The sequence below is a fragment of the Sycon ciliatum genome, chromosome 9 (assembly GCF_964019385.1).
Source record: "Sycon ciliatum chromosome 9, ocSycCili1.1, whole genome shotgun sequence".
Classification (NCBI taxonomy): domain Eukaryota; kingdom Metazoa; phylum Porifera; class Calcarea; order Leucosolenida; family Sycettidae; genus Sycon; species Sycon ciliatum.
In genome coordinates, this window is record NC_088651.1 from 27,683,683 (window position 1) to 27,696,787 (window position 13,105).

General features: G+C 47.3%; 1 protein-coding gene across 1 annotated transcript in view; it reads left to right on the forward strand.

Annotated features, from left to right (window-relative positions):
• Positions 1 to 4,262: 4,262 nt before the first annotated feature.
• LOC135824966 (uncharacterized) overlaps positions 4,263 to 13,105 on the forward strand; it is a 76,110-nt gene continuing 67,267 nt past the window's right edge. Inside the window, exons 1-2 of the mRNA XM_065337704.1 lie at positions 4,263 to 4,518; positions 7,319 to 7,411. Of these exons, the coding sequence (XP_065193776.1) occupies positions 4,332 to 4,518; positions 7,319 to 7,411 (280 nt within the window). The 5' untranslated portion in view covers positions 4,263 to 4,331. The remainder of the gene's footprint in view (positions 4,519 to 7,318; positions 7,412 to 13,105) is intronic.

Here is a 13,105-nt window from a genome sequence, read left to right on the forward strand (position 1 = left end):
CCACCAGTTACTAAACAATCAGCTCATGCGATAACATTGCACGACACTGACCGACGGTACTGACGTTCTACAAATAACTGGCTAACAGCTCTAGCACATCTTGGATGCGCACTCCAACAGTCTTACAACTTGGAAGGTTCTAAGTTATAGAAATAACATTAGGAGGGGAATATGATATAATATTATTTTTATAATAATTAAGTGAATTGGGTGTTGCTCCCTACGTTTCCAGCGCGACAAACACAACTTTGTTGTCCCCGGCGCGGGCTTGCAAATTAGATGGTTTGAAGGCAACAACATTGTGAATGGCCAAAGGTCCTCAGTGTTTGTTCGGCACCTCCAATAGCGACACTGACTCACGCTGCTATCTGGTGTTCACGAGGTGTTTATCGCGCTGGAAACGGAGGGTCTCTGTAAGTTTGTATCCCTGGTGATGTTTGTGCCTGCAGAGCACTATATAAGTGGTGCTCTTCAGGCACAATCTTCCTCAGCCTACTCAAGCTCAACTGATGAGGGGTGAATTCGCCGAAAATCTGTGTATTGAGCAGGGAGTGGTGCTTTCTAGGAGGTTTGCTGAGTCAAAGGTTCGATGGACTTATCATGTGCTCTGGATGGCAGTCGTGAGTCAGTCAAATGAGAATTCAAGTCGGCAGGAAAAGCGCGAGCTTCCACGTCGGGAGCAACACACAATTCCCCAAGTATCCCCGAAGTCACACCAACCTCTTCCAGGGGCGTCGGAAGGTATTTTAGTATTTTAGTATTTTAGTATTTTAGTCAAAGGTACGGTCAGTAATCTGAAGTACAATTAACTCGTGGGGGAGTGGTGGCTGAGCTGAACATTTTGGAAATTTAGATCACAGATCAGACAGATCAGAGTATTTTATTAATTCACGGGGTACCTGGGGCAAAAGGTGGTACGGTCAATACCGTAGTGACCATACCGTGTCCGACGCCCCTGTACTGAAAGAAATGTCATGTGTTTAGAGAAGAGACTAGGTTACAAAGAAAGGAAACAAAGAAAAGAAGCAGATACAGTGATTGCGAAAGTCATGATGCTGCAGGTGTTGGTATGCCATTAGTGTAGTGAGTGTATGGGCAGAAGTACTGGAAGAGGGAATGTTTGAATTTGGGGAGACAGGTCATGGCAGTGAGAACTGGTGGTGAACAGCCCCATAGGCGATGCTGGATTTGTGGAAAACTAGAGATGAAAACACATACATGACGGTAGTTAAGAACATTCAGTTTCTTCGGTTTTCTGGGACTCAAAGACAGAGATATGCAGGAAGGTTCAATGTTATGTAACTAAATTTGTCTCCAGAAATGTAAGGACTCAAGGTTGCAGATGTCACTTGATTGTGACTTTGTTTCATATCTATCTAACGTTACTTTCATACTCATAAAAACATCCTTACTACCCTAGTGTTGGAGATATGGCTGCACTGCGCTTGTATCACTTCGTTGTACATTCCGCTGCGCGTGTAGCTCTTTGCCGTACATGCTGTTGCATTTGTGTCTCTTTGCTGTACATGCTGCTGAACCGTGGTACACGCTGCTTCGCTGTCTTTGGCACCTGCGTACATGCGGCTGCACTGTCTTTGGCTCCTGTGTACATGCGGCTGCACTGTTTTTGGCTCCTGTGTACATGCGGCTGCACTGTCTTTGGCTCCTGCGTACATGCGGCTGCACTGTCCTTGGCTCCTGCGTACATGCGGCTGCACTGTCTTTGGCTCCTGCGTACATGCGGCTGCACTGTCTTTGGCTCCTGCGTACATGCGGCTGCACTGTCTTTGGCACCTGTGTACATGCGGCTGCACTGTCTTTGGCACCTGTGTACATGCGGCTGCACTGTCTTTGGCACCTGTGTACATGCGGCTGCGCTGTCTTTGGAACCTGTGTACATGCGGCTGCGCTGTCTTTGGCACCTGTGTACATGCGGCTGCGCTGTCTTTGGCACCTGTGTACATGCGGCTGCACTGTCTTTGGCACCTGTGTACATGCGGCTGCGCTGTCTTTGGCACCTGTGTACATGCGGCTGCACTGTCTTTGGCACCTGTGTACATGCGGCTGCGCTTTCTTTGGCACCTGTGTACATGCGGCTGCGCTGTCTTTGGCACCTGTGTACATGCGGCTGCACTGTCTTTGGCTCCTGTGTACATGCGGCTGCACTGTCTTTGGCTCCTGTGTACATGCGGCTGCACTGTCTTTGGCGCCTGTGTAGAGGGTATAAGACCAGGCTGCTCTGACGTCATGTTGCAGAGGGTATAAGACCAGGCTGCTCAGATGTCATGTTGCAGAGGGTATAAGACCAGGCTGCTCAGATGTCATGTTGCAGAGGGTATAGACCAGGCTGCTCAGATGTCATGTTGCAGAGGGTATAAGACCAGGCTGCTCAGATGTCATGTTGCAGAGGATATAAGACCAGGCTGCTCAGATGTCATGTTGCAGAGGGTATAAGACCAGGCTGCTCAGATGTCATGTTGCAGAGGGTATAAGACCAGGCTGTTCAGATGTCATGTTGCAGAGGGTATAAGACCAGGCTGCTCAGATGTCATGTTGCAGAGGGTACAAGACCAGGCTGCTCAGATGTCATGTTGCAGAGGGTATAAGACCAGGCTGCTCAGATGTCATGTTGAAGAGGGTATGAGACCAGGGTGCTCAGATGTCATGTTGCAGAGGGTATAAGACCAGGCTGCTCAGATGTCATGTTGCAGAGGGTATAAGACCAGGCTGCTCAGATGTCATGTTGCAGAGGGTATAAGACCAGGCTGCTCAGATGTCATGTTGCAGAGGGTATAAGACCAGGCTGCTCAGATGTCATGTTGCAGAGGGTATAAGACCAGGCTGCTCAGATGTCATGTTGCAGAGGGTATAAGACCAGGCTGCTCAGATGTCATGTTGCAGAGGGTATAAGACCAGGCTGCTCAGATGTCATGTTGGAGAGGGTATAAGACCAGCCTGCTCAGACGTCATGTTGCAGAGGGTATAAGACCAGGCTGCTCAGATGTCATGTTGCAGAGGGTATAAGACCAGGCTGCTCAGATGTCATGTTGCAGAGGGTATAAGACCAGGCTGCTCAGATGTCATGTTGCAGGGGGTATAAGACCAGGCTGCTCAGATGTCATGTTGCAGAGGGTATAAGACCAGGCTGCTCAGATGTCATGTTGCAGGGGGTATAAGACCAGGCTGCTCAGATGTCATGTTGCAGAGGGTATAAGACCAGGCTGCTCAGATGTCATGTTGCAGAGGGTATAAGACCAGGCTGCTCAGATGTCATGTTGCAGAGGGTATAAGACCAGGCTGCTCAGATGTCATGTTGCAGAGGGTATAAGACCAGGCTGCTCAGATGTCATGTTGCAGAGGCGGGCCGACATGACCTACTGTAAAAGACACTATGGAAAACTAAGCTAAAACTAAGCTAAAACTAAGCTAAAACTAAGCTAAAACTAAGCTAAAACTAAGCTAAAACTAAGCTAAAACTAAGCTAAAACTAAGCTAAAACTAAGCTAAAACTAAGCTAAAACTAAGCTAAAACTAAGCTAAAACTAAGCTAAAACTAAGCTAAAACGCGGATATTGAGCCAATATTTTAAAAGTAAAGTGAAAGGACCAATAAGTTTCGAGTTATGACTAAACATCCACCAAAGTATTACACACACAAGATCTTATACAGTCAGACAGTGCGACAACAAGGCACCCAAGTGACAAAACTGACTTGTATGCTGAGACATTTAACGACCCGGCACCTAGCTCCAACACTTCTACGAAGCGCAAACAGTTAGCAGAAAGTCCCAATGAGGGGAAGGGATGTGCAAGGAAGATGTGCACGAGCTATGTCCCTCGGCAACAAAGAATGTCAAACGTCACCGGATGATGATGACCAGACTAGTAAGAACATTGGATACACCAGTCTGACAACAACTCGACCACGCAAGACCACAGACCACTCAACTTGGATTCTCAAAGGTATGTAAAGTACATAAAGAGGGGAAGTCAAGTGGAACAAGGAGTTTAGTAGGATATTGACTTTCGGTTTGTTCCAGTTCGTCTTGACTTGGCCTCCCCTCTTTATGTGATCTATGTATTACAGGTTAAAGTGTTTCAGGTATGAACAAGTGTTGACAAATCTCTTGGCAGAAATCATAATTCTGCATAACGTATGGTACTGAGATGGCATAATTGTACGTCTGTCTCTTGTCTGGTGTTGTAGATACACAAACAATTTCTATAGTGTGCGGCAAACACAGGTATACATACCACAGCATCTCATTCTCAGCTGATGGTGCAAACCGGACGTGCTACGAGCAATATGGTGGTCGGCCTTTGTCTACAGACATGGAGCAGCTCAGCTGTGCCTCAAAACTGCTGAACACATCGCAAGTCTTGCGTGACAACAACGTCACCTACATACCTGTATACACCAATGAATTTAATGGGTCTGATTGCACGACCTACCTACCATCTAGCAACACGATACTTCAAGACGCCTGCACAGGTGCACGACCAACAATCTGTGAAACCTGTAAGTTTCCTGCTCTGTGACCATCAAGTCATACTCTAGAATGTGTGCCACCCATTCTGCTCAGGATTTCATAAAATGACAGACTGAGCAATCTTAGTAGTTGTAGAGTATCACAATACGCAGAACATTGCAATAATATTATTCCCGTAGCTATGCAAAAGACGTTACTTCAGTAACGTCTGCCACTAGCCAGGGTCCACACAGCTTTAATTCCGTGTTTGTGCCGTCGGCATGCCTGGCGCTATCCCGTACCTGTCCCGTACCGTACCATCAAAGAGAGCTGGCCACAATGTTCAAATAGGGCTTTCAAATGCAAGATCATAACGTGAAGCAACTTGAAAGAATGAGTATGTATGCGAAGTGTATCGGGGGAATGCATGCAGGGCGATAGTGCGGGTTCGAATTCTAGGTTATGTGTTAAAAAAATAGGAGAAATGAAAAATGTATAACATCCTAAAATTGCGCATACGCAATGCACTGGACATAGCCTTGCATTTTGCGCCACTACTTTGCCTGACAAAGACCTCATCTCAACAATTTTTTCAAGAAATTTCTCAACCAAAATAACTTTTGCAGCGCGATTTCTTCGGTCCTACCGGTAGGACCCGTGGTCCTACCGGTAGGACGGCATGCAAGCTATCATTAAGCTTTTTTGCCTAGGTCATCAAGGTGGTAGACGGTGTCGTATTACCCTCGAATGCAAAGAGAAAGTTTATTTCTTTCACTCAGGGCCCTACGCTATGCTTTTTTGCCTAGCTCACCATGCATGTTATTCAAACAGATGGAAACTTTTTGCAATACAATGATATAGCCGATCAGTTCGTTGTGTATGGTTGGACATTGTAGCCGTCATGGTCGAAGTAAAACACTATTTTCATACACAAGCTCGGGGGGGGGAGTCTCTCTGTCCGATAAGCTGCCACATACCAACTAAATACAAAACTATGCACTTCACACGAGCTGACTTGCACGCATGGCCCTTTTCACGAACCCAGACAAAGGGATTGCTCCATCATAACGCATGTACAAAGTCATTAGATTACACCCCCACCAGAGATGAAGGCGACAGCGCCAGACATCAGTACGGTGTTGTACGGTATAAGGATGTCGTATAGCATGTCGTACAATAGTGCGATGAAATTGTGGGAGAAACCAGCGACCGCTTGGGAACGAAGAACTTTACAACAGTCTTATTGTGAGTGCTAGTCGGGCCACGTTTCTGAATATCAGTAAAGGGGGCTATCCCAAGCATTATGTTAGCATTACAAAAGCATAGACAGGATGCGTATTATAGGAGACCCAAGTTGCTGAAGATCAGTAGACATTGCTGATAACGTGCACAAGCTCATTATCAAGGCAAGGACATTATTGTATTGTATCGTATTGTATGGAATCTATTTTACTTCATTGGCTTAACAGGTCAATGTATTACTACAAAGAGGCCAGAAAATCTGATTATAAGGAGATAAAAAGGAAAAGAAGGAGCAAACCAAAAGTAGATGAAGTGAGAGAAAATAACAATCCGCAATAAATTCTGCAATTACTTTAGCCCAACTCATATTCAAACTGATTGAAACTTTTTTGCAATACAATGATGTAGCCAATCAATGGAAAAAAAGCATTTCCATGAGTTCTAATGACATGCATGGTGAGCTAGGCAAAAAGCATAGCGTAGGGCCCTGAGCTTCCAAGCTCTCTCGTTATGGTTGTGTTTCAGTGATCGAGTGTTCAGTTGAAGAGAGATCAGTGTCTCAATATTGTCTGCTGTAGAATCCCACATACATGTTCTTGTGAGATGTCCTATCTGATTAAACAAGGGCATGTGAATGAGTGTAGTTGTGTTGTGAATCCTCTGATTCTCTTAAGTGTCAGGAACGAACGACCACACGACACGAGGACAACTATTGACTAATGTCTGTGGTTCTCGTAGCCATGGCTGACAGTTCAATCCTATTTTAAGCTCGGAGTTGCACTGATGAGGCCTCATTGGCCGAAACAGTCTGTCCGTCTGCATCATTGACTCTTAATGGTATATTGACTCCTATCGAATATAAAAAACTAACTAACGGGGGGGGGGGGGGGGTAAGTGGCTCATGCAGCGCGCTGCTCTTCCAATGGTGCTTTGAGCTGGAATGCCAAACCACAGGCACTGCGGATGATATCTGTATGCCATCAATTTCGCATGGACTGTACTCCCCACACCCTAACATGATCTCTCTGTCTCCCAGGCTGCCTGCCTGTCTGTCTGTCTTTCTACTTACCAGCCTGTCACTGTCTCTGTCTATCACCCTCTTTCTCTCTCGTGTTCTCTCTCTCTCTTTTACTCTCTCTCTCTCTCTCTCGCTCTCTCTCTCTATCTATCAATCTATCTCTATCTATCTATCTATCTATCCATCTCTCTCTTTCTGTCTATCTGTCTGTCCGTCCACCATTTTCTCTGTCTGTCCCTCTGTCTTTCGCATCACCTCACGTAGGCACACACACAAACTATCTCTCTATCTCTCTCCTTGTCAGACTGTATCTCCACGACGCTGTACTGTTTATCTCCTTTCCCTTCTTTGTGTTCTAGCCTTCCTCTCATGCATGTATCTGTATATTCACTGGTCTGCCCGTTACTCTGTTAGCTGGGCTGTCTGTCTCTCTGCCTTCTGCTTCTTTGCCTGAAAGCCGGCCTCTTATGTAAGCATTTATACAAGACTCTGAGCTTTCTCAATGGTGGCAGCTGTTTTTTATGGCACTCGATGATCCCCCGGCCTCTGAAATAGTTCTCTGTAATGTGTTTCTGTGTGCATTGGTACAGGGTACTGCAACGACATCGACAACTTGGTAGTTGTACCTGGTGAAGACCGGTGTGTGTGCAAACCCGGTTATATGAGGACATCGGCACACAGATGTAAGTGATATGGTCCAGTCTGACACACGCACATCTCAATCATGATCTCAGACCATCCCACTATGCCTGCCCGCTTAGCCAAGAATGTCAGACATAAAAAGGGCTATTTGTTTGCAAACTGTCTCTAATGAATTCCAGTAGGAGCACAATGGTGTATGAACATACTGGTAGTGATGTCAGTAGCAATGGCTGATGCGTATGGACATCTCCAATTTGGAAAATACAGTTCAGAGTCTGCCTGCAGCGCTGCTGCAGGGACGACATGAATGCAGTAATTGAAATTTCAGAAAAAATTGCCTCTGGTTGGTGAACCAGATTCATCCTGTCGCCAAGACTACCGTATCCATGGTAATGAGGGGGGGAGGACAGACCGGGAGACTGGAAAATAACCCCTTACCTAAATGCCAGTAAATGGCATGCAGTTCACTACCCGCTCCCCAGTTATGGTATCTGTTCATACCCATCCTTTACCATACTGTAACAGTTTTCCCCTGTTCTCTATAACTTTACACTCCCTCGCACCTCGTGCGTCTTACGCCTGTCTATTAGCACCTTCATTGGCGCCATTGCCACATGTATACTATCACATTTTGCATATAACTGGTCGAGGCACGCTCAACCAGGCCTCTTACTTTTCAAGTTTGATTAAACCTGTTACACTGGTAGCAGAGGATGGTTACTACTCTGCTTTTGGCAGGTGTTCTGGTCGCTCTGCTTACGCTCCTCGTACTCGTCGTTCGGCTGATAAACGATATCAAGACCGCTCAGCGCGTTAGCCAAGGACACCGAACGATACATCCGAACTCGGAACCGTGGGAGCCAACACCCCGCCTTACGAAAGAGCCGCCTGTGTTTGGAGGAGATTCCGCTACATTCAAAGAATGGACGTTTGCAATGGACATGGCCCTACGGTCGTTGGCACTCCCAAATGCGGCACAGAGGGTCGACTACGCGGCAGGATTTTTGACTGGAAACGCTCGTCTTTGGTTGATAGCGGCATTGGAAGCTAACCAAGTGTTTTCCGACTGGCCTGCTCTGAAAGCGGCACTTGGCGATGTGTACGGACCACGGCACAACGAGGAAACATCGCGTATGGGACTAATTTCCGCAGCGCAGCGCGGGTCGCTGGACGCATACATTGCTGCTTTCACTCGCCTCAGCCTGCAAGTGCCGGAAATCGACCACCACACCAGAGCGCTGCTGTTCGTCAGGGGTCTAGTGCCGCACATCCAGCGACAGGTCATGCGTGAGCATCCACGTACCCTGGAGCAAGCTGTCATGGCAGCAAACACCGTGGAGCAGTCGTCAGGGCCACCGGCGTCGGGGCCACCAGCCAGTAGAGAGTCGCGTTCCGTGCCCAGCTTCCGTGGTCAGGGCCTCCGCAAGCTGACGGACCAAGAGCGTGTCCAACTGCGAGCAATGGGACACTGCTTTGCTTGCAGGAAGCCAGGCCACCTCGCTAAAGACTGTACTGAGGGTGGACAGCGCTACCCAAACGCTGGTCGCCAGTAAGAAAGGGGGTGCGCTTACTGGCGACGACCCAAGCGCCCACGCCGGTACCAGTCGCTAACCGGTTCGGAGCTCTGGAGGTTGAAGACGTTGCTCTCCAGGAACCTACGGAGCCGGAGACACCCATAGCTGTAGGAAATTGTCCCGTTGCAGAAAGGTGTCATGTCAGCAACGTCAGCGTCGGCAATGAACCTGAACACGACCTACTGCGCATACAGGGAAAGATCGGCGGTCGCCGTGCAGTGATGCTGATAGATTCCGGTTCGACGCATGACTTCATTGCAGACAGTTTTGTTCGAAAGCATCATCTTGACACGGATGCAAGCTCAGCAGTGCTGAGCGTAACATTGGCGGACGGCTCGACCAGCGAGGTCCCGCAGATTTCCACACGCACGCTAAGGGTGACAGTCGGGGGCTTCAGTGAGGAACAGCACTTTACTGTGTATCCCCTGACTCGCTACGACGCTATTCTTGGCAAGCCGTGGCTTACAAGGAACAACCCCAGCATCAACTTCCGTACGAACGAAGTTCAGTTGGACGGTGAGCCCTTTGTTGCCAAATTGCCTTCAGCTAACCCGCCGACAGCCGACCGGCCATCTGTGGAAAGCATGTTTATCAGTGGCCGACAAGCTCGTCATGCCCTGAGGAGTGGAGCCGAGGGGTTTCTTGCATGGGTCACTGCTGCAAACGAGGAGAATCGTTCCGGGCCACAACTCCAGGAATCAGAGCAACAAGACATCCAGAACCTGCTCAAGAGGTACCAGGATTTATTTCCAGACGAGCTGCCGAATGAGCTTCCACCGAAGAGACCAGTCGACCATGAAATCCAGATAGAAGATGGAGCCAGACCACCGTCTCGACCCGCCTACCGCCTGCCGAAACCAGAGATGGACGAGCTCCAGTCACAGCTATCAGAATTACTTGAGAAGGGATTCATTGAGCCAAGTAAGTCGCCATACGGTGCACCTGTGTTTTTTGTGAAAAAGTCGGATGGTACTCTGAGAATGGTGTGCGATTGGCGAGAATTGAATAGAATTACGATCAAAAACAAAGCTTGTCTTCCTAATATTGATGACTTATTCGACACGATCCAGGGCAGTGCATATTTCTCCAAGTTGGACTTGCGGTCAGGCTACAATCAAATCAGAATTCAAGACTCGGATGTTTCTAAGACGGCCATTAATACGCCGTTCGGCCACTTCCAATTTAGAGTCATGGGATTCGGGCTGACTAATGCCCCGGCCACCTTTCAGTCTCTCATGAACTCTATTCTGCAACCGCATCTCCGAAAATTCGTTGTAGTATTCTTGGATGACATTCTAGTTTTCAGCAAGACCTGGGAAGATCATCAGCATCATCTTCAAACAGTTCTAGAAACACTTAGAAATAGTGAGCTGTATTGCAAACAGTCTAAATGCGAATTCGGCGTGAGAGAAGTTCTCTTCTTGGGGCATAAAATCAACGGCACATCAATTTCCCCTGATCCCAAGAAGATAAGTGCTGTGGAAACATGGCCAACTCCGTCGTCAGTAACTGATGTGAGGAAGTTTCTTGGCTTTGCAAACTATTTCCGAAGGTTCATAGATCGACACTCGACCATCTCTCGTCCATTAGAAGAAATCACCGGAAAAAATTCACGCTTTGAATGGAGCGCTGCTAGACAGAAGGCATTCGAGTCTCTAAAATCAGCATTACTCGAGGCGCCAGTGTTGCAACTGGCCGATGTTGAGAAAAGCTTCATGGTAGAAACTGACGCAAGTGACTTTGCCGTGGCGGGTGTGCTCCTGCAGCAGGGAGAAGATATGGATTTGCATCCCGTAGCCTATTGTAGTCGGAAACTGTCAGCTGCAGAACGCAACTATACTGCGGCCGAGAGGGAAACGTTGGCTGTGGTATTTGCATTAAAGTGCTGGAGAATCTATCTATTCCGCCACTTTGACCTGATGACTGATAATATGGGTGTTGTCTATTTACGAACCAAACCGACTCTCACCAAGCGTGAGGCAAGATGGGTAGAGTTTTTAGCTGACTATGACTTTACGGTCTTTCACAAACCAGGAAAGAAAAACATTGCCGACCCGCTTTCACGCCGTCCAGATCTGTTCAGTGATTCTGAAATAGGCGGGTCATCCTATCCTCCTAACATTCAGTTGAATGCCATAGAGCATACCCTAGAGATTAATCCAGACTTAGCGCAGTTAATTGTCAACGGTTACAAGTGCGACAAGGATCTTGCTCCCATTATCAGGAGACTGAAAAATTCAAGCCATGACAATCTGCACGACCGTTACCTTCTAAATGAAACACCCGGTTATCTTTATCTCAGATCTTCACCACAGAACAGGTTATGCATTCCAAAGAGTAGCAAACTCCGACTCGCCCTGCTTCAAGAATACCATGACTGTGTGACTGCGGGGCATCCCGGTCGAGATCGCACCTATTTCAGACTCTCTAGATATTTCTATTGGCCCAGAATGGGACTGGATGTAAAGGCGTTTGTCAAGTCATGTGACGTCTGCCAACGAGTTAAAGGCGGCCAGCTAAAAACTGGTCTCTTGCAGAATTTACCAGTGCCCAGTCAGCCGTGGGCAGATATCTCGATGGATTTTATCATGGGTTTGCCTAGGACCGATACAGGTCATGATGCTATATATGTATTTGTAGACCGCTTGACAAAGTGTGTACATTTAGCACCTACTTCCTCTACTATTGACGCTAAAGGAAGTGCTGATCTGTATATTCAACATGTATTTCGACTTCATGGTTTGAGTTCTAGTATTGTATGTGATCGTGATCCAAGATTTACGGCAGCATTTTTTCAGGAATTGTTTGATCGCTTAGGAACGAAACTAGCATTTAGTACTGCCAATCACCCTCAGACAGATGGCCTAACTGAACGAGTAAACAGAATAGTAGAGGATGTGCTGAGGGCTTTTGTAAATCATAAACAAGATAACTGGGATATGCTCCTACCTCTCTGTGAGTTTTCTATCAACAGCGCTACAGGAAACACACCGTTCTTCTTAAATTACGGTCTAAATCCCAGAGCGCCACCCGACTTCCTCAACCCTATTCAGGGAGGCAGAGATTCAGCTGATTGGTTGCAAGCAAGACAAGACGCGGTCAAGATCTCACAAGATGCGCTAGTGGCAGCTCAAGCTCGTCAGGCCTTCTATGCAGATCGGACAAGGGTCGAGGGAAAGCTGAAGGTGGGAGATTTGGTAATGGTCTACCGGGATTTCCTCCTGACTCCTGAAGCTCGGGACCGACCATCCCATAAATTACGCCCCAAGTGGTTTGGCCCCTTTCCTATAACCCATGTGGTCGGCCCGAATGCCTACAAGCTCAAGTTGCCTCATACCAGCCGCTGTCACCCGGTATTTAATGTGTCGGCACTCCGTGCCTACGAGAAGAACGCTATTCCTAATAGGAGACAGCCTACGCCTCCGCCTATCACGGACCTTGATGGTCATGCCCGCTATGTGGTGGAGAACATTCTCAGTCACCGCCGTCGGCAGAATCAGCTTCAGTACCTAGTCAAGTGGCAAGGCTACTCTGATGCCACTTGGGAGCCTGAACATTATTTGTTGGATGAATCTGGTAATGACATTGTTCCACTTCAGAAGTACAAAACCTTGGCTTCTGCCCGCTGAGTTTTGCAGTTGAACTTCTAGTTTCACCTTACACATTTGTTGAGCTTATTACACTTTATTTGCATGGAGTTTCAGTCGTCTTATTGTGTTACTTCAGTGCGAAGCCTTTTTTCGTCTCGCACGTGTTTGCGCTTATTGTACTCTATTCCACTTGAGCATTTGGGTTATAAGCTCCTTCCTCTCCATAGGAGGGGGATGATGTAACAGTTTTCCCCTGTTCTCTATAACTTTACACTCCCTCGCACCTCGTGCGTCTTACGCCTGTCTATTAGCACCTTCATTGGCGCCATTGCCACATGTATACTATCACATTTTGCATATAACTGGTCGAGGCACGCTCAACCAGGCCTCTTACTTTTCAAGTTTGATTAAACCTGTTACACATACGCCATGATGGACTTTGTACAGATTTTTGGTCATGAAATGCAGGATACAGTTGTATGCAATCTGTAATGTTCTAACTCGGTCTGGCTGTTACATCACTATGTACAATTATGTATAGGTAATATTCACCACAGTGTCATGTGACTGA